This window comes from Triturus cristatus, chromosome 8, assembly GCF_964204655.1.
Source record: "Triturus cristatus chromosome 8, aTriCri1.1, whole genome shotgun sequence".
NCBI lineage: Eukaryota > Metazoa > Chordata > Amphibia > Caudata > Salamandridae > Triturus > Triturus cristatus.
In genome coordinates this window covers 1538244821-1538267583 of record NC_140591.1, presented here as the reverse complement: position 1 = coordinate 1538267583, position 22763 = coordinate 1538244821, and the positions used below count along the sequence as shown (strand labels likewise).

Genomic DNA, 22763 nt, shown 5'->3' with positions numbered 1-22763 from the left:
TTCGTTACACCATTCCCCTCCCCTGTGTTGCTTTGCCAATCCCCCCCACTCCCCAGTGTTGCTTCTGTTCATCCTTCCTGCCTGCTTTAAAAAAATACTTTTGGGTGTATTATTGTCTATTTAGTTACCAATTCAACATGGATTGTTAACTAAAAAGACAGAAAATTGTCTGAATCATTTTATAGGCTAGTGCATGCGTCGTGCATTGCACATGCTCTTCAGTTCAGCTACAAACCACTGGACAAGTCAATAGGTTACAAATGAGACCTATTGACTTTGCCAATGCTTGTTATACAGTGCCACCATACCACCTTACAGAACACTCAGAGGACATAGACACGTCTGTCTACAGGACGCAGTCACTACAATGTTATATGGAGCACTTACACTCCCTTGAAAACGCAGCTTTCCCAGTGTTCGGACATGGCTCACTTTAAAATATACCAGTGATGTTTAAAAGTTTGATTACAATTGAAATTCTATCTGTGTTGAAGAAAACTATAAGCCTGCATTTTAAAAGAAAGTGCCTCTATTGACTCAAACCGAAGCATGAAGAACAAAATAGGCCACTTAACCTGTTATCATTGGTGTGGAACTTTATTCACTGATTGTTTTAGGATTTACTGGGATGGGAAAGTTTTGGATATAATAGATGAAAATTAGCTTCCGACGGGCTCAGAAACATTGAAAGACATCAGACGTATGTATCCTCACTCATTGCAACCTCCTTATAGATGCAGCTGGTAAAGACACATTCTTTAATTCTAAAATAACTTCTGCTACAGCAACAACGTCTTCAGAACCGTTTGATACTTGCACTTCTAAACAGATATGTTGTTTTATTTGGGAAATAATTCTGACCAGAAGCCTTGGATCAGAGAAAGCCCCTGCTTGGGCGCTTCAGCCTTCAGGCTGCTCCTCTGCAGAAAGGTGAGCTCTTTGATGAGGGGCCCATCCCCCAGGTTGAAAGAGGAATGAACTCCAGCAGCCGTCAGCGCGCAGGTCTCTTGTCCTGCTAATGCGTCTTTTGTTATGCGCAATTGCGCATTTACAAGTATGTGGCCCATCCTGAAGCCTTGCCTCGAGTTTGTTTGCAGGCAAGCAAGTGTACTCGTCCCCTCTCCAGACACAGAGGAAAGGGCAAGGTAAAAAAGAGACGATTCATTTCCTGTCATGGAATTGTGTTTTCGTTTTTGTAGAGTCGTGTTTACACTTACACCACCTGCATTGTTCTCAAAGGATTAGCTATTAACAGGCCAGAATTTCAAAGCAAGGATTTCAAGTTCGAAAGAATCCTGAACATCATGCATCTCCTTTTAATGACCGGTGTGAATGTTAAAATGTTTTTTAATCAGACTCGCATAGATATCACACGCACATTGAAGTAAAGTGTGCAATAATGTTCTGCAGGGTTGTTTAGAAAAGATGGAGGTGCTTCCAGAGGCCCTACAGTACAGACACTGGCAAATTGATAGACTGGTTGATTTTGATGGCAAGGTTACACAACTAGGATGCGCATGTACTGCATTATATTGTAATGCATTTATGTGGCGCTTTCTATCCCTAACGAGGCGTCGAAGCGCTGGGTGCACTTACAATCATGTTCATTACCTTCTTTTTAATTCAGCATAGATTGCAGTAGATTCACACAAGCTGCAGGTGCATTAAAAAAAAAACACATCGGAGAGTTATATCACAGATGTTAATGAGAGCGCGTGCATTTGCCAATCCTAGTAGAAACATAGCACAACACTACAATCTCACCACTGTAAAAATGTAATGTTATAGTGTTTGCTCGAAAGACTTTTCTATGCTCAAATACCTATATTTACATATGTCTAAAAAGGACATCACTTATTTATTTGCTTTGTTTTCAGCTCATGGCCTACTCTCTAAATATAAAAACAAATGGTAGTCAAGTGCACTTTTAGAAGGCTCATTCTTATAGAATTTTGATGGGGTATAAATCTATTTATTTGCTATGGCGTAGCAAAGTTGTCATGAGCCCTGATGTAGGCAAGAAAAACATCCTCCACTTATCAATGGTTGGGTAGGAAAACAGCCATAATCTGAGCCGCTGGAATTATGTGGCGGGGAGCACCAAATTATTCAGCAGGGTTGGTTAAATTATGCTGCCAGAAAAGGTAACGTATGTGGTAAAGTGCCACATTTTTTATAGCACTACTTCATTATTTTGTCATTTTTACACATGGTAATACTGTTTCAGCAAGGATTTCACAACATTAGTACCAGTTTAACAACCGAATACAATAATAAGAAACTGAAAGATGACCAATTAACCTTTGTGAAGGGTTTTGCAAGATGTGCAGATAGTAAATCTGGATCCGTCTGAGCTAGAAACAAATTGGTTTGTTAAAATCTGTACAATATGCATCTAATGATGGATTGTGTGGCAAATGCAGCAGATCCTTAATTATGGGGGGAAAAAAGCCAAAGCTGAGCAATTGCATAATTTTAGTGTCCTTTGCCGTAGTTGACAAACAGTGAATATTTCACACCACAGGGCCTTGGTACCATAGCATGTGCTGCACTAATAGTAGCTCCGCCCTTGTTTATTTGGCTGTTATGTGGATTATGTTAAAAAAGTTCTGCCACATACAGTTTATTTAATATGTTGCTTTCATGTTCGCCTCTATAAATGTACCATACTTTAATTTCACAAGATGGTCTCTGGCAATGTTAAGTCTTGAACCCCTGCTTACACAGAAGCCGTGTTACATTCAGCTTGTGCAGTGATTTGCATCATGAGACGATGCCACTCGGAGCACCCGTCAGGCTACACTGCTTATTACTGCCTCCCCCTGGAGTCATTTAGTAGAGTGAAGATGGGCACAGGTGAGCCAGTTAGCCACTGCAGGTTTTAACCTCACAGGTCCAGCAAACATACTGCACAAATGAAGAGTCCAGCCCCCACTCGCATGTTCTTGCAGCCAGTAACAGAAATCTATTTTAAGATTAACATTGGTTTTAGAACTTGGGCTTGAGTATCCACAGCAAACACAACAGTGAGGGTCTGATATGACAGGTGCACTTGCAAGTGCAAAGTGCAGTTCAGTCCCAGAATAGAACTGCAGGATGTGGGTTACTGTTTCTTGGTGTAGCAATCCTTAGGGCTCAAATAGGACCTGCAACAGGTGAAGAACAAACCATACATTCTAGGTCCAGTGCAGTTCCTAGCATCCCCACAGGTCACTCCAATGTCAAGAAGGGGACAGAGGATCGCCTAAAAGCTCAGGGGAGACAACCAGGCATGCACACTCATAGACAGAGGCACAGGGTTAAACACAGAGTCCTGCAGGTCTGCTCCTTCCAAAGGCGTCGTTGAGCAATCATAGCTGGTAGGCTAACTTAGTCTATTTCTTTCTGGGCAGCAACTCCACAGGGTTAGAACCGGATTCTCCTCTGGGCAGACTCCTCTGGCAGGGACATCTTCAATGTGTCTCTAATCCAACAGGGTGACTCCCCATACACGTAGGTCCTCAGTTTCTCCAGATGCAGATCTCAGGATGTTACCTTATATGACGGGGAAGCTGGTTAACAGTGTCACCAGCTGTGGTCTTCAACAATTCCTCCAGTGTTTTGTGGGGAAATGCTTCTACTTGTCAGCAAGACGTTCTGGAATGCATGCTTCTGTTCTCTACTTACACTCATACTTCAGATGGATATTTGTGCAAGGGCGGGCAAGAAAAGTAAGAGAACAAGGTCAAGCAAGAGAAGGAAGAGTGCAAGGGCAGGCGAGAGAAGGAAGAGTGCAAGGGCAGGCGAGAGAAGGAAGAGTGCAAGGGCATGCGAGAGAAGGAAGAGTGCAAGGGCATGCGAGAGAAGGAAGAGTGCAAGGGCAGGCGAGAGAAGGAAGAGTGCAAGGGCAGGCGAGAGAAGGAAGAGTGCAAGGGCAGGTGAGAGAAGGAAGAGTGCAAGGTCAGGCGAGAGAAGGAAGAGTGCAAGGTCAGGCGAGAGAAGGAAGAGTTTCAAGGCCAGGCGAGAGAAGGAAGAGTTCAAGGGCAGGCGAGAGAAGGAAGTCTGCAAGGGCAGGCGAGAGAAGGAAGAGTGCAAGGGCATGCAAGAGAAGGAAGAGTGCAAGGGCAGGCGAGAGAAGGAAGAGTTCAAGGGCAGGCGAGAGAAGGAAGAGTGCAAAGGCAGGCGAGAGAAGGAAGAGTTTCAAGGGCAGGCGAGAGAAGGAAGAGTTCAAGGGCAGGCGAGAGAAGGAAGACTACAAGGGCAGGCGAGAGAAGGAAGAGTGCAAGGGCAGGCGAGAGAAGGAAGAGTGCAAGGTCAGGCGAGAGAAGGAAGAGTGCAAAGGCAGGCGAGAGAAGGAAGAGTTTCAAGGGCAGGCGAGAGAAGGAAGAGTTCAAGGGCAGGCGAGAGAAGGAAGACTACAAGGGCAGGCGAGAGAAGGAAGAGTGCAAGGGCAGGCGAGAGAAGGAAGAGTGCAAGGGCAGGCGAGAGAAGGAAGAGTGCAAGGGCAGGCGAGAGAAGGAAGAGTGCAAGGGCAGGCGAGAGAAGGAAGAGTGCAAGGGCAGGCGAGAGAAGGAAGAGTGCAAGGGCAGGCGAGAGAAGGAAGAGTGCAAGGGCAGGTGAGAGAAGGAAGAGTTTCAAGGGCAGGCGAGAGAAGGAAGAGTGCAAGTGCAGGCAAGAGAAGGAAGAGTGCAAGGGCAGGCGAGAGAAGGAAGAGTGCAAGGGCAGGCGAGAGAAGGAAGAGTGCAAGGGCAGGCGAGAGAAGGAAGAGTGCAAGTGCAGGCAAGGTTTCATCTGGTCCATAGTCACTAGCGGAATATAGGTGGACACTCTTTGCTTCCCCAACTCCCTGATTTGCCTTCGCTGCCAGCAAAAGGCCAGGATATACAATGGGCATTTTCTAAACTTTGGCAATCTTTTATAATGTCCTGGTTTAAGGCAGTTTCATCTTTTGCCCACACCGAGTGCCAGAGCTTTAGAGGTGCCAGCTTAATTCGGTCTTCTAGGTTTAACAGGCCTAGTTCCATGTGACAAATGAATGAGAGCAGGGACTTAGAGACAGACAAAAGCTTTCTGACAAACATGTTTTCAGTCACCTGAAGGGGGCCAGTGTCACAATAACCCCACACCCCAGTGCCATAGACCACAGCAGAGCTACATCGAGCCGTATAGTTTCTTCTTATTGCATCCTTCGGCTTGCACTCAAGCCTCCCAGCAAACCGGAATAGGGCCTCTGTTGTTTGATAAAAATGGGCATGGCTGACTTTAAGTGCGAACAAGATGTGATGCCCATTTAAATAAATATTGTGACACAGGCAAGTTTTTCTTTATTAATATAGAGAGCTCTGTTTTTCAAGATAGTGCACCCTAAAATCTCTCTGGGAGATTTAGCAATATTTGCCCAGTTTGCTCATGTAGGAGACAAATCTATATAACAAGAGTTATAAGCCCATCCCTGTCCTTGACATCGGACACAATCATCTGCATATAGCAGAGCAAGGAGTCTTCTTGAGCCCACCCTGGGAGTGTCTGCCTCTCCCAGATTCAACGAGGTCTATAAATCATCTATATATAGACAAAAAAGGAACAAAGCCAGGACACACCCTTTTTGCATACCTCACTGCATTTTGATAGGGTCCGTAAATTTCCCATAAGTGCCGTGCCTAATATGTGCAGGCAAATCCTCGTACATTTGCACCAAAAAGTGAACCAAAGCTTCCTTCATTCCCATGACAAACATTTTGCCCTAGAGCTTGCCTATATCCACCCCGTCGAAGGCAGAAGCAAGGTATATAAAGATAATGAGAGACAGTTCTTCTTAGCCTGTGCATATTTACTAATTATCAACCGCAGATTTAGATACTGCTCTGTCATGCCGAGACTCTTCTGAACCCATACTGTATTGGGGACAAGCTACCTTTTTCGGCTAACCAGGCCTCCAAATGGGCTAACAAGATTCTTCCCAAAACCTTTGTTGCTTGAACATGAAATACCTTGAAAAAACAAGAGACAAGAAGCTTTTGGCAAACTAGAACATTCTGTTTTATTAAATAATGCAACTGCGAGAACTGCCACAGACATAGGGTCTGAGGACTGTCTCAATTTACAATTGGTAGAACATGGATTTTTATACAGTTCCTTGAATGCAACAAAACAGTTCTGGTGATAATTTTATGGTAAGGAATGTGAACCTCTATCTTTGGAGACTTAAATTAATGTATTGGATGAGGAATCCAGGTGGGCTTTGAACTTGCGTAGACACAATACGGCCAGTGAGTAATGTGTCTAGATGTCCAGCATGGGGAGAGCATGACCACTGTGTGTACTCTGTGTGCTGTGTCCTGCTTGGCTATGTGTTCCTAACTACATGTGGCATCTGCCTTTATGGTGTTTTGGGAGCGCACGCACCCCTCCGGCAATGTGTGCTTTATTGGGGCCAATCTCCCTGATCATTGTGGCATCTCTGCAACTATCTGTAGGATTGATCTGCTATGTGCCACCCCACCTGTGACCTTTCAATTAGTGACCTCGGGCCTGGGTCTCAGGGCCTAATAACTTTGTATTTCTGAGTCAGGGTTGACGTAGAGTTCACAAACGGTAAATTTGACAATAAAGATGCGATTTCATTTTTATACATGAGTGTGTCATTATTCATATTGACATCAGCTTGCATGTGGAATCAATCAAGGAAACAGGGCGATAGAAACATGTATCTGATCTGTCGCCCTTTTCAAAGATGGGAACGATAATAGAAGTGGACCAGGATTTAAGTGGACAAATGGCAGCGGCACTTCTTAGCATGTTCGTGATAAGTGGAGCCCAAAGAGTGATTTTATAACCAAATATGTACATTGGTACTCCATCCCATCTTTGAGCCTTACTCATCGTACTCTGCTTAAATACATTTCTGACCTGGGCAAAGATCTTCAGTCTGACCTAGTCGAGAGCATGCAATCTGAGCTGGTCAAGGGCCTGAAGTCTCGGTTCTGCGTAGGGCTTCAGGATCATCTGGGAACAGGTCTGCAGTTAAAGATGCACACATGTGTATGAGGAAGAAGCCAACGACAAAAGTGACTTAAAAATGTGTAAAAATCTTGTGAAAACTTGATTTCTAAAGCAGTGCTACTTATACTTATTCTAACATGGTTAAGTAGTTACTGTTTGTGACTTATTTGCAACTTTATAAAGATATCATCTGAAGGGGAATTTTGCCATTACTAGTTCTTCTAGCTTTATTGATTAAGTCTGGTTAGGATATGTTTTTTAACAAATCGACTATGCTGCTTTTTGAAGACATGGGCAGATGTACCAACATTTTGCACTGGGTTTCCTTTACAAGAATGAGGTAATCCAGCACAAAATGTTTATTTTGAATTTACTATCTTGCTCAAAAAGTGATTTGTCATGGAAATGTGCCTGTAAGTAACGCAATGCAGTGTTTTGTATCACTGCATCAAAGGAGAGTGCCATGGAGGTACATGGACATTCGCATGCAACCCATGTTTTTTTATGTAAAACCCTATCTACTATCACTATTATGCAGGGCTTGGCCAAAAAAATAATGCATCCTGGAGGAAAGGGTAAAAAAGAGGAATGCTTTTATTTCTCCAAAACCTTTACAGTGCAGCACACATCTAAAGTGTGTACATTTTTTAAGTTTGTCTAGGCAAAGATCTTGTACTGGAAACCTATGCTAGACATGACACAGACCCCTTTGCACTATGATGGAAAGGTGTGTGTCTGGTTGTAGGAAGCCAGATTGTTCACCTATTTTAGTCACTATGCAAACAGTAACTTAGATAAATAATTGGCAGTTTTCATACAAGGTGAAATGTAAAGTTCCGTCGTAGGAATCTAATTTTCTCTGTGGCTTGACTTTTGTGTATGAATATGTCATCATGACAAAGCAGTGCATTTTTGTATTCTGGCTGATCATAAATGTGGTATACTCAGCCAATCAACATCTTTTAATCCTGTTTGTTTAAGTGCATGTAATCAACCCATTTCCTACAAAAGAAACCCATAATTTTCACAATTCTAACATAATACATGTAAAGGCAGAAATTTGAACATTCTGTTTAACTCTCTAGTCATAAAAAAGATGCTCAGGTGCACTGACCTACTGCAAAGGTATCAAACAACTTGGCACAATGGCAATTCGTGCATCCCACACTGTTCCTTGTCACAAATTTCTGGTGCTCGCTCTATTCTCTGCATATTGTTCTGCTCTTTAAATCACTCGAAATAAATACTATTTTGATAATCGAATATATCTTTCAAGAAGTAAATTCATTTTAGAAGAGCATCCCTTGCCTTTTAAATAGATACTTCCACACGCTGCGTGCATAACATTGCTTCCGTTCACTGTATGCAAGAACGTAGCCCTTAGCACAATACAGCGCTAGTCACTCACACATCTAGCCATCATCTCAAAGAACATATTCCATAGTGCATCATAGTATGTGAACAAAGGCAACGCAACATAAAAACTCAGAATTCCTGATACAAGCATTAAAATGTAACAATAGGCATTTATGCCTCAAGGTTATTTACAAAAAACACTCAGATCAGTTTATATCCTATCTCAGCGCAGTGCACCATCATTCTTTAATTGCAGATACAGATCAAAAGACAATTGTGAAGTATCCTGGGGTTAGAAACTGACCCTAATTGCCTTTAGCAATATTTATAAAACCACAAACAATTTTCAGACACAAAAAGTCTAAATTAAATTGCTTCATGTAAATAAAACATTTATTTTAATAAACAGAAAAATTGTTAATTTTCATTAAAATATTTGAATAATCACTTGGCTATGCAGCTTTCCCTTTGAAATATCTGCCCTTTCTGCTGCTAGCATGAGATTCTAGTGAGCAAAGTGTGTTTAAATGCAAAGTGTGTTTAAGACTGCAGTACCATCTCCAGTCTACGGGGGCAGAGCTGAGCACAAATATAAACACACTTGATGAAACACAGGTCCCCACAAGGCAATTTTTTCAAAAGTTGTAAAAATCGACACAGATGTTCCTGAAGCCATTTTTTATCATTTAGACGACATTGCCTTGTGGGGACCTGGGTTCAGGTCCCCACAGTGCACTCAAGTCCCCACAGCGTGAGTGTGTTATCACACCCAAGTCCCCACAAGGATAGTAACACAAACCACATATACACACATACACACATACACACATACACATACACACATATACACACATACACACATACACACATACACACATACACACATACACACATACACACATACACACATACACACATACACACACACACACACACACACACACACACACATACACACATACACACATACACACACACACACACACACACACACATACACACATACACACACACACACACACACACACACACACACACACACATACACATACACATACACATACACATACACATACACATACACATACACATACACATACACATACACATACACATACACATACACATACACATACATTTACACATCAACACAACCACTCACCTAGGTTACAGGGATGTTATAGAAAGGAAATAGCATTGAAAATTGTAGAAATTCACTGAAAAAGCAAAGGTTACAGGGACTTTATAATTAGGACATAAAATCATTAAAAACCTTAAAAATTGTCTTTAGAACCAAAGGTTACAGGGATGTTCTAGTTTGGTTCAGATTTTACACACACAAAACCATAGAAATTCATCAGTTCGAGTTATCTCAAGTAACTATAACTCGTGCCCTAAGGTAACTATGTCACACCTCCATCATGCACTGCTAATTACCCCGCATATTAGATTACTCATGACATCTTCTGTGACATCATAGATAATATCATTGCAATATTTACAGTGAAATTATTGATGAGAAAACTGTGCATGGCAGGAATAAGTAATAGTTACCTTAGGGCACGAGTTATAGTCCCACAGGCATACAACTTAAAATAATAGAGCAATCTGATTGGCCGAGAGGGCTTTCTCATATTTCCCGCTCACTCCCTTGGGAGCGAGAGGCTCCCTCAAGTCCCACAGGAGCTTGCGCTCTGATTGACTAGCCGCAACATGAAGAGAAATATTGCTGCCGCCATTACAGGACACTGGGACCAGGTCCCTGCATTCTGAAAATGATTTTAAAAAAATGCATGGGGCAGGGGTAGGGGTACTCTGGCGTCTTTTTGGACCTTGTGAGTGGCCCCTTAGGGACCCCTCCAAAGCCAAGATTAAAAATTTGGGGGCTGCTGCAATCCTCTGGGTTTCCAGCAGGAGCCAGCATGGCCCACTTACTCCTGCGAGAGTCCTGCCAGAGCACAGTGGCCTGCAGTGGGTCCCGCAAGAATCACACAGGATTGGAAAACCATTAAAAGAATAAAAGGGTGCCGTGAGTGTCTGTGGTGGGTTGACTACATAGGGTCTTTTGGCTGTGCTGCTCACCCTTGCTGAGCATGGTCAAAGCAGTGCACGGTGGGTGGGGGATACCTACGGGGAGCTGGAGGTAGGGCCTGGCCTGTGCGGCCTACCCCACACTGCGCACTGCTGAAGGCCTATGCGTTGTTGGGTGTTGGCTGCAAGGGGGGGTAGGGTGCAACATGGGGTGGACACCAGCAAGGGGTTGGGAGCAGTACTTAGCCACAGGCCAGGCCCTGTTGTCATCCCCACGCTGTGCGCAGCCAAAGGCTTGATGTCGCTCCTGCTGACATTTAGGTGAACCGTTATCTATGGGGTTTGCCATGCACATCATTCATGTCTAGACTTCCAGTGACCCTGGTTAATCATGTGGTGTCCTGCGTATTGTCCCCCAGGAGACAAATGTAAGTACCACATTTGCTTTGGTAAAATATTCCCTAAGTTACCGGCTTTCACCCTATAAATGCTCTGTGCCACAGGAAGTAGGGTCAACAGCAGGAGGGGAGGAATGTTTCTTTCAAGTGAAGTGGTTTCCTCTGCAGAACACTAGTAAGGAAACTCTGGGTAGGTCCTTGTGTTTAGGTGGAGCACCGCTCCTTGTGGACAGGACAGACGCTTCTTCTGGCGGAGCGCACCTACGGCAGCAGAATCTCTGGGTAGTTCCCCGTCTTTAGGGGGACAGGACAGCCCCTTCTTCTGGTGGAGCGCATCTACGACAGCACTGTCTCAGGGTAGTTCCATGTCTTTAGATGCATAGCCGCTCCTTCTGGTGGAGCGCATCTACACAGCACTATCTCAGGTAGTTCCCGGTCTTTAGGTGGACAGCGGATCCTTCTGGTGGCACCTACGACAGCACTATCTCGGGGTAGACAGGACAGCTGCTCCTTATGGTGGAGCACGTCTACGACTGCACTATCTCTGGGTAGACAGGACAGCTGCTCCCTATGGTGGAGCGCATCTACGACTGCACTATCTCTGGGTAGTTCTCCGTCTTTAGGTGGACAGTCGCTCTTTGTGGTGGAACGCACCTACGACAGCATTATCTCTGGGTAGTTCACTCTCTTTAGGTGGAGAGCGGCTCCTTCTGGTTGAGCGCACCTACGACAGCATTCCATTCCTGACGGTGAGTTGAGCGTCGCGTGATAGTGTCTGGATGCTCCACCACGGAGCCTACTTGGTGCTTTCTCCTTCGGACCTCAGAAGAGGGGAGTGTGCTTATTTGTGCACCTGCTGCGGGGGAACGCGCTGCTGCAGAAGCCGATGACCTTGGTCATCTGTGGTCCTGGTCATCTCTCTCTGGTCACTGTATATCGATCTTCGAAGAGTTGGTTTGCCACTTCGAGTCTGAGAAACACCATGTATTTCTAGGCTTTTTTGTTCCATCCTTTATCGGGTGGGTTACTCCCATTGGTTAAACGAAAGCAAAACAAGCCTACATCTCCCAGAATGCCTTAGACCAGGGCTAGGAAGCATGGTGGCCTGCTAGCATGGAAAGAGGTTGTAACTCTACATTCCAGCAGCCACACTGTTGGAGCACCAGCCTCCTTTGATCCATCTCACAACCTTCTAGTGTATGGCTTTGAATTTCTGTATGCGAACCTAGGAACTCATAGTGCTTAGAGTATAGTCAAAAGGGCAACCCCAGAGCATAAACAGGAAACTAGGTACAGCTTACAACCAGAAGTTAATCCATGTGTAATAATTTGCATAAATGCATACTTGATGGTGTTATTAGCATGACTGGATCAATTCCCGACAACAATAAAATCCCTCAGCTAACCCCCTAGCCCCCCTGGGGGCTAGAAAGTGATCCTGGTGTTACAGGCGTGGGCAGTGCAGCAGTCTCGTGGCCTCGTGTAATGTCCCCTGGCTGGTGCACGCGCTGCCGTTTACAGGGCACGTCCCACCCCTTCTGAGAATTGATTTGGTGGGAACGTGTTCATAAATATGCAGTCACAATTAGAGCAAATTAGTTTACCATTTGATTATAAAGCGTGTCACCAAAAAGGGCATTATAAATGGATTTTGAAATGAGGTCGCTGGCGTGCAGCTGGGTGGAAGTGGTTTCAGTCGATGCAGATCTAACAGTATGCAATGTCCCCAGCGTCCCGTCACCAGCCCTTCGGACTGCACTGTTTTGGGCGGTCATTAATTAAAATGTTTCCTTAATTAGTACTACTTTTGACGTTTTTTGTTTAATGTTTGTGCGAGGGTACTAAAATGTTGCAGTTATATTCATGCCTTTAACTCGGATGAAAAAACTGGGGGGTCGTCTCCCAACGGGGCGGGCCGCTGTAATTAGGACGTGGCAAAAAATTTGCGCTTAGCATAGCCCGCCTGGTATTTTGCTGTTTCTGTCACGGCATCCAGATATATAATACAGCAAGTAAATTTACACCTACAACAAGCCAGGGCTATTGGCTTTGTCAGTGGTTGTTAGCTGCATAAGATAAATTAACAACAACTATGGCTTCATTGTATAGAATGCTGAAAATGCTTCAGTTCTGAAATGATGTTTTTGTGAAAGAACTACAACGAGTCTCTTTGAAGTTGCATCAAAGGCAGTGAAGGGTGGGACCCCTGCAGAGTTGAGATTTATTTTGCACCTTGAGGGTGAGGGTAAAAATGGAGAGCCCGTTAGTGACCCGTCTCAGCACCTCCTGCTTTTTAAAAGTGCCGGTACTGAGCACCGCAGGACCCGGCCCACTTAAAGCCCTGGTTATAGTTAATGTTACAGATGGGGCAGCTGAGTGATGCACAAATATGGCGGCCGGTGTGTTCAGAGAGTAAACGGACTCTGAGGGTGGTAGCAACTGGGTGATTTTTTTTTTTTTCTTTTTCGTAGTTTTATATAGCATGAATTCGACCCGAAGGTGTTGGAGCGCTTTACGTGAGCACCAGTTACGTTACACAAGGACACATTCATTTTTTGGTAGGCACGGGGAGGTTAAGCGATTTGCCCAGAATCGCAGATTGTTGAACCGACGCCGAGACTCGAACCTGGTTCCCCAGTTCCAAAGTCGGCAGCTCTGACCCTACGCTCTTGTCCTAGTGGACATAACAATCTGTGGAACTGGTGTTCGATGTGCTGCCCGTTAGGAAGTGAATTGGCCTAGAAATTGCAATGGTAGTTCTATTTATATAGTGCTTACTACTCCTGGCGAGGCACAAAGTGCTTTTTCGGCCAGTAGTATGCTACTCCGGAATGCAAAAAGAATTAGTGGTGAATTCGAGAAACAAGAGTAAATTAAAACAGAGCTTTGGAACCCCTAAACAGGAGTACTACCCTTTTCTGGAAGGATATGGAACTGAGTTTAAATAAACATTTCAAGTGGTTTTGATATTGGCAAACAGAACAAGCATTGGCAAAGCCACTGGTCCTACCTGGGAAAACTATTGACTTTGCCAATGCTTGTCATTTCCTAGATGGTCGCCGTCTATGTACTTGTAGGTGCAGCAGCAATTTTTAAATTAATTTTCTTTTGTTTCAAAACACATTCAAAGATGGCTGCCCCCTCTTTGTATTGATTTGTTCACAGTAGATCTTCTGCAACAGATAGTGAAGCTGTCTGCCGGGACGACCTAAAAAAGACAAGAGTTTGGAGCCCGTATCAAACCACGATCCTGTGGAGAAGCAACATTTGTCATACTGTGGTGAAACAATGCTCTCGACGTACCGATAGAGAAATCAACACTCCATCATCAAGATTAACATGCATCATGATTGTTGTAGTCCAATCTCAATACACGCCAGCAGTACCAGAAGAGAGTCACTGTTCGCAATGATGATGATTTTAACTCATTGATTTTAATTACAAACACATCTACTATCGTTACAACTCTCATATCGTTTACCTGGCATTCCTCTGACCTCAAGACCTTCTTTCACGTCTTCTACTCCAGACATGTTGAGGATGGTGATCATTTTCCTTCCCACGGCTTGAGCTGGAGCTGAGGTGGAGAAGAACCATAACCTTCTTAACATCAAGTGCATAGGTTGATACTAGATTGCTTTTGTGAGTTCTCTTTCAATAGGCATGTTCTTGTTTGCTTTTGGTGGCATCTTCTGCATGGGGTGGCACATTAGACAGTCATGGTACCTCACAACTTCCTTGGCTAGGAGTTCCGGCTCAGGGTCCATAAACATGTACTTCGTTTTCCTGCTGGAGCCCATGATTGAAGAGTTTGGTAGGTTTCTGCTTTTTTTTGTTCCGGAGTTTTATATAGCACAAACTTGACCCGAAGGTATCCAGTATCAGAGCGCTTGCATGAGCACAAGTTGCGTTACATAAGGACATATTCATTTTTGTTAGGCACGGTAGATTTAAGTGATTTGTCCCAAATTGCAGGATGTTGAGCTTCGTTGCTGAGACTTGAACTCGGGGCCCCGGATTTGAGGTCGACCGCCCTAGCCGTAAGGCCACATCCTTCCCCCCCCCCCTCTCCCCCCCCCCCCCCACCCCCACTTTTGATGGGTGAGTGATATCAGAGGATGGCAGTGGATTCTGTTTGTCTTGTTTCAAGGCGCTTAGTCACCACAAAATTGATGCCAGCACACTCCTGCACAGGAAGGAGTAATTAGTACTTTGGGGGAGTCCTGGGGGCCTTCTGAGTGTTGTTGTGGCTGTTTCTGGTATCTAGAATTAATTTTCTCCCTCCAAGAAGTTCCAATGCCTGCAAATGGGCACTTCCTGATGATTTGTACATGTGCTATTTATTGAGTTCGGTATCTACCACACCCTGTCAATAGTACACATTCAGTATTTTACATTTGCGGTAAATACTGACTCCACTTTATGCTATAAAAACTCATAATCAATGTCATCTAATATCTGGATTATTTACTGAACACTAGTGAATCCGTATTTACTGAATGTCCGTGTTTTTCAGTTTTTACTATCAAACCTATAATCGAGGTCCAGGAAAAATCTTCAGATTTGTAACAAACGTAATTTTGTAATATAAAAGTCATTTAACCACCTTAAAGCTGCTGTTTTAACGCTAGAGTGAAGGAAGACTAATGACTAAAAATCACTTTTCCGGGTATCATAGGATATTAGTGATACTGTATGCTAGGAGCAATTAAATCTTCTGCAGGATAAGGCTGAGAAAACCACAACAGTCCAATCTGAGCCCAGAGGGAGAAAAGTTGAGAAGGCATCTTCAGCTACCCCCAGGCATTTAGGACAGATGGTACAGTCTGAGGCAGATCTTCCTTCTTATTAGGTAATTTTCCATGGGGGGAGGCTGGTGTATTCTAGTTTGCCGCCCATTTTGTTCACATTTTAACATGTCTCTTCAGCACAAGTCCACCCACCTTTCATTTCTTCTGACTCCTAGGGAGACTTTGGGCTTTTTTTGCAGATGGTATGCTTCTGAACCCGTAGACGCTTTCTGCCTGGGATCCCACGCAATAAGGTCTATAAAAGTGATAGTGTGACAGATAAACAAGGTTTATGGCTTAAGTGACATCAGAATGAATTGATGTTTTTTTTTTATGTTCAAGGAGACCCTAATAGGTTAACTTTAATCGCACAGTAGACAGGTCAGCCCAGGGGTTGGAAGGATGGTGAATCTGTAAGCATGATCAAAGAAGGTCCAGCATGGTCTAAAAAGGGTCGGTAAATGTGGGAAGGAAACGTGGACCTGTGGTCTTCGAAAGTTGAATTATAAAATCTTGAATGATCAAGTGGACCGGTTGATGTGGGATATATGAAACGAGTTACTAAGGAACATGCCAACATTAGAAATGGTAGGGAATGACCTTCATAACAAAAATGGTAGGTTCAGAAGGGAGAAAGTGACCCATTAAACCCTATTGGGTGTTCTGCTTAGAGCTCTTCTCTCCCTCTGATGTATATGTGTATGTCAGGGCATTGCTTCAGCTAATTGACTGTCAGAACTGTAGCACTCTAATGGATGGCCAAGATGCCCAACACATTGTCACACTGGTTCATGATGCACTGACCTCACTAACCGACCTCAGTGAATGCTTATCTTACATCATTCGTATAGGAGTGCAATTTTCTTTAACTTGTTGTCCTCAAACTATGTTCTTTATGTATGCCTCTCTGACCACTCTGATCCAGCAGTCTCTTACTGCTGGAGACTCCGAGTATTGAGTATAAAGGGGACAACCCATATATACTACCTGACCTGGGTCAATCAGTACAGTACAAAAAGGTATGGTCGTGGTAGCAGACTTCTTTTTGTGAGCAGTAAATAGTAGTAGCAAAACATAGAACTAATTTGTTGTGGCATAAATCCAATTAATTTTGTTTGGAGGAGGGATAAAAGACCCCTAATGCGATTGTATTCAAAGCATTAACAAATTAAGGCAACGCCGCTGCTCATTATGGTTTTTTGTGCAATACTTTACAGTGCTCTGGGTGCAAAAGGGAAAAATGTGGAAGGGATAGGTGTTAAGTGATAATATGGATAACTTTGAGGATGAACACATTTTCTCCAACACCAATCCATACAAGGCAAACGTCTCCCGATGGCGCAGATACATAGACGAAGTACTAATTATCTGGTTGGGCGACAAAATACAACTTGAAAGGTTCTTTGAGTGGCTGAACACCTGTTCCTCAGACATAAAGTTTACCATCCATTGTGACAGACATACAATTGACTTTCTTGATGTCACGATCAGAACATTGGAAGACCACCTCTAAACCACATTATTTAGGAAGCCAGCTGAAAGAAACTCTCTTCTGAGATATACCAGCCATCACAACAGAAGCCTAAGAGACAACCTTCCGTTTGGCCAGTTCCTCCGGATCCGGAGGAACTGCTCCTTGAAGGAAGACTTTTTTCGTGAGTCAGATGAGCTTATCAATCGACTAACGGAGAGAGGATACCACAGACGACTTGTCAAAAGAGCCAGGAAAAGAGCGTGGTACCAAAACAGAGAGACAATTTTGATGCCTAAACAACAAAAACTAAGCACCAACAGAATGATCTGTGTCACAACATGCTGTACACAAAGTAATGAGTTCAAGAAAACAATCAATGGACACTGGAAACTCATATCAGATTACCTAGACATACCAGAGCCTCCAATGCATGCTTTCAAGGAAGCAAAGAATGTCCGAGATCATTTCAAATGCACACAATGCAAGGCCTGTAAAATGGCGGTCGAAACCAAGTCTTTCACTTACAAACATCACGCCATCCAACTTAAGGCCCACACAAATTGCAATTCCTGTGATGTCATTTACGCCATCCTATGCCCATGTAATCTACTATATGTGGGACAGACCAGACAAAAGGTTAAGACCCGCATACTGCAGCATTGCAGCAGGATTCGCTGCAACACCCCAGGTGCCCCATTAGTGGAACACTTTAAGACACACACACACTCACCAGATTCTATCAGATGGTTGGTTCTAGAAAAAGTGTCTTTGGGAAAAGGGGTGGCGACATTGGACCTATCTTGAATATCAGAGTGCAAGATTTTGAATCTTCTAGACACAGTTAACAATGGATTAAATTACCAAATGGTACGAATGCACAACTGGCGGGCCTCACAACAGAATAGGAGGCATTCAGCAAGGGGCGTACAATTCACAAGCCTTATCCGGGTCTTTTATTCCTCCTCCAAACAAAATAAATTGGGTTTATGCCACAACTAATTAGTTCTATGTTTTGCTACTACTATTTACTGCTCACAAAAAGAAGTCTGCTACCACGACCATACCTTTTTGTACTGTGCTGGAGACTCCGAAGCACAAACTTTCTCTTGCAAGAAGTCGCTCTCTACATCATCTGGGTGTGCAACTCTGGAACCATCCACTTCTTGATTAGAGAAACACGCCCAACTGCCTTCCTTTCCTGTTTTTTTGCTAAACTTCTTGTTGCCTAGTCCTTTGCTATTCTTGCCCCTCTTTTTACTTTATTATCAGCTCTGTTCAGCCCCATAGTGCTTTAGGGGGAACAAACACTTTATAAATAAATAACACTGGGAGAATAGGAGATGTGATGTATCAGTGCAACTTTGCAATTTGTAGGTTAGGTTTGTAGGTGATGCAGGCAGGCGCTGGACTGTAGTTGTAAGCGCAGATCTGTCCGAATAAGATTCGTTTTACATAGGATAAATCGGTGGGTTCGCGTCGTCCGTCCATCGTTCCCTCTGCATGAGAGAATGTGTCTAATGGCCATGAATCCTTGTGGTCCTGATATTGGCCTTTCAAAACCCCAAAAATAGTTACAGTTCCCTGAAATCTGAAATCTCCTTGAAATTGATTGGAATCCTGGTCGCAGATGTAATAAATATATCGCAATATACTGTGAGAAATTAATTAAGGAAGCATGGTTCTGGTCCTCGCCACCATGTCTTCTTTGGAATTTCTTTTCCAATGCAGATGATCAGCAATAATTCTTCAACGATCCTGAGCTAATTGAATCCTGACTCACATCTCCATTTGTCAAAGAAAAACCACGTTCTCGTGCATACTTGAAGTCTGAACATGTTTTTTAAGCCACATTGAACCATCTACGAAATCATGAGATTGAGAGACTAAGATTCCTCCTTGCAGCTGTGAGCATCTAGTGCTGAACTTCTCCGCCAATATATGGAGGTTTTAGAGACTTTTGTATACAAGCACCAATAGAACACCCGGCAGAAACTGAAGCGTTTAGATCATTGCAGGTGAACAGCATTCTCATGAGAAAGGTGCCAAAGACCTTCTGAAAAGGTACAAGAAATGATTGAATTGTTTGTGCTTTGTATCATGGTGCTCCTCACTGTTCTCATCCACCTCTTTTCCAGTGGTTATTCTAGAATGCGTGCTACTATTCTCGCTGGACACCTCCTCCTGAGGGAATATCTTCTCCTCTCCTCTAGGCTGGTGACACCCAAAGCTTTTCACCCTCCCCCCCCCCCCCCCCCCTCTTGAACCCCACCTCCATATTTAAAACTCTACCTGCCTCACTGCTATAAGACACTGGACAACTGTATGGTCTCTAAGGCTCAACAAAACAAAAATATCTATTTTAGGCCTCTTCCAACCCATCTCCTATGTCTCCACTCGTCTCATTTCCATCTGATGTCCTTACTCCTTACCTTTTTGCTAAAATCCTAGAGTGATATCCAAGGCTAAATGTATTCTTCTCCACTCCATCGACTGCTGTCAGGTGCCGGCTACTTAGCATTAGAAAAATGTCTTTCCTTCCATTCCCTAAAACAAAGTGCATCGTAAATACGCTTGTCGTGAGTGAACTAGATCAGTGTAACTGTCTGCTTGTACTCATTGCAAAGTCCGCCTTCTGTCCCATTGAAATGGTCATTCACTTTTAAATCTGCTGACTGGTTTCCCTTCCATGGAGTCCACCAAGCAAATCACTCCTTTGTGTTTGTGATCCACTTGGTCTATTTAACTGTTATGCATATTATGTTATGTCAGTAATTTTATAGAGCTCGACAAATACCCCGAAGTGTGTCCTGGCGCTAAAACAACCAACAAACATATGGCTGCATGAAGAGCTTGAAGCGATGAAAAGATATTGTCGTAATAAAGAACCTTCTTCTCAAAAAAGACATACTGGAAACTACTCAACACCAAAAAGCCACCTTTTTAGAGCTTTCTTGAGTTGAAATAGGAGGGGATTTCCCGTAGATGACCAAGAAGCCGTCCAGGCTGTGATGCTTTGCTTGCTTTGTTACTTTGTAAATTGTTCCTGCATTTGATGTTGCTGTTGTCTGTATACTTATCCTCGCAAAAATATAAACCACTGATCTCGACAGTTATGCGGGTAAATCATGGTAGAACCCCAGGAAGCAGCTCTGAAACTTCTAAAGATTATTTTCATTTCTACAGTGCAGTCAGTAATGTATGCTGTTACACTGGGCCCTTCTCCATGTACTTGCTTATGCCCTTTTATCCAATTTTCTGCAAAGACCGCCATTTTTGACTGCATATCCAGGAAGTTAGAATTCTGATTCTTCTATGAGGCTGGTGTGGTTGCCGTGCATTCAGATAGTGAAAAATGGACAGTCTTGTTTTTGACCACTAGTCTTTCTACCACTCTCTAGTAATGCCCTCGTGCATGCCGGATCCCCGCCCAGCTTGGACATCTCGTTGAACGCTAGTGAGGGCTTATGCAGTCGCAGATACTATGCATTTTGAAACCTTCAGGGGACTTTAAGAGCAAGGCTGAGGGAAACCAAGGGCTGCATCCTGCACAGCTCACTGCTGCTATGTGGCGGCCATGCCCCTATTGGCGTTTTCTATGCCAAGCGCTAATGAAACAACAGCAAAGACCCAGGAAACTTTGTTGGCTGGTTTTTTTGGTGCTCTGTGTTTCTTGTACTGTGATATATCAATGATTCCACCAGTCAGAATGCAAAAAAATGATCTGTTGCTCATTGTACTTCCTGTGGTGGTCAGGTTTTCGAAATAACTGCTTTCACTGTACATGGGTTGCATTTATTTTAATTATATGTACATTTATTTTATGGAGCTATCCATGAAGACCGGCATGGATCCGGTGTTGCATGACTTTTCTTGGACAACTAGCTAATTTAATTCTCAGCTCTAGTTTATATAAGACCAGTCTTGCTCAGATACTGGCGTTAAAATGATTAAGCTTTGAGTGAGCTATCACTTTCTAGGTTCTTCCACACGCGTCGCGCTCTCCGCTTCTTCCCGCACTTTGACTCCACCAGCTACACTGGTGACTGTGGATTTTACAAGTGTTTTATTACCAAGTCCCATGTTGAAGGCTCTCCTTTTTCTCTCTGCCCCTTCCAGTGTAGGATGGAGTGCAAGGACATTGCAGCGGAAGACCTCTATGACGTGCTGCACGACGTGGAGTACCGGAAGAAGTGGGACACCAATGTCATTGAGACCTTCGATATAGGCAAGCTGACGGTCAACGCGGACATCGGATACTACGCATGTGAGTTGTGGCTGCTTTTTGTCTGGTGTCTGTGGAAGGATAGGGAGACTGTGTGAGAAATATGGAGGAAAAGTTGAAGAAGATTGTAGCAATTTATTAGTCCATCAGAGGAAGGCTATGTTTGGATGTAGGGTTTGGGTGGAACCTTGTCATTGTACAATATGGCTACCGCTTCTCGGGGCATTTAGTGCAATCGTCAGGCAATTCGAGCTTGGATCACCAGGGTTAAACTTCGAGGCATAGATCTATCAGGGATCGCAGAAGAGTTGTATGCTTTTATATTTGACACTTACATCTAATGTTTCTTAGACCACATTTGCAAATCCCTAATCAAAAGGTTTACCAAGTGGCATTGCTTTTTTTTTTAGCCAGACCTAAAGTGTCGGGGCCTGTCAAAGTTCATGATGTCAAACACCCTTGCTAACTTCCTTATCCTTTTGAAACGGTGTCCTCTTTTGGGCAGCTTGGATTGCTTTTCCCTAGGGAGTGAATGTCTGTCTAGTCAACAATCGTTGAATGTGTCCTCATCACCCTAACCTTGACTCGATCCTAGCCCTGAAATCACATTTGAGACACACCGCGTCCTATGCAGGACTCTACATTTGGAAAACAAGGGTGCCTTGTAGAAAATGTCTTCATCTCTGTCAGTCTCAGCACCACAGGCTGCACAACTCTTGTGTGCCTTGAGATGCAGGAACACCAATGAACAGAAATGAAGACAACTTCATCTGAGCACCCAAGGTCCATGAACGCCAATTCACCCAAATGCCAGGGGTAGCAGAAGTGACTTCACACACCATTTGACCTTTACTTTCACTCTCACACATGCTTCCTCATACCTACTCATTCACACACTCTTACACACGACATACATTTAAAAGCATTTTTTACTTACCTCAGCTGCCAGGGAGAGCCATCTTCCTGCTAATTGTACTCCATGTTTTTATTACGATAATAGTGAATAAGCGGATATAATATTATTTATTATTAGTGTAATAAAAAAAATAGCCAGAAAACCGGGAAACTGGAACCCCAAACAACGTACATAAGGACGCGTTTCCCCTGTCTCCCTGACACGGATTTTGCCACCTCTGAGGCCAGGGCCAGGGCTCGCAAACGCAGTGGCAGGGGTCGCAAGGGGAAAGCCAGGGGTTGCAGCTGCGACCCCTGGTAACCCCTAAATGACGTCCATGCCTAGGTCTCAGGTGTCTCTAACAAGTCGATTGCGAGCTACCAGTAGCTCGCAGGCTTCCTCTCAATCGCTCACACATTGAAATTCCCTGCGAGCTGGTTTAAAAATATACAGACACTCATCAGCTAAAGCAGCACTTAAAACTATCTGCCCATTCTGTGAAATCTTTAAAGACAATGCAGGCTAACCTCTTATGAAAACACTTTCTTTACTAGTTTCTGTTTTTTCTTTTGTCGTTTCTTTCTTTTTCCTCTTTTCCTCCATTTTTTCGTGTTTA

The 22763-nt window shown here is 43.7% G+C and overlaps 1 protein-coding gene across 2 annotated transcripts in view; it reads left to right on the top strand.

Annotated features, from left to right (window-relative positions):
* LOC146806082 (START domain-containing protein 10-like) overlaps positions 1–22763 on the top strand; it is a 321747-nt gene that overhangs the window by 194251 nt on the left and 104733 nt on the right. For both annotated transcript variants that reach the window (XM_085623402.1, XM_085623403.1), the window contains one exon: positions 21147–21294. In XM_085623402.1, the coding sequence (XP_085479528.1) occupies positions 21147–21294 (148 nt within the window). The remainder of the gene's footprint in view (positions 1–21146; positions 21295–22763) is intronic.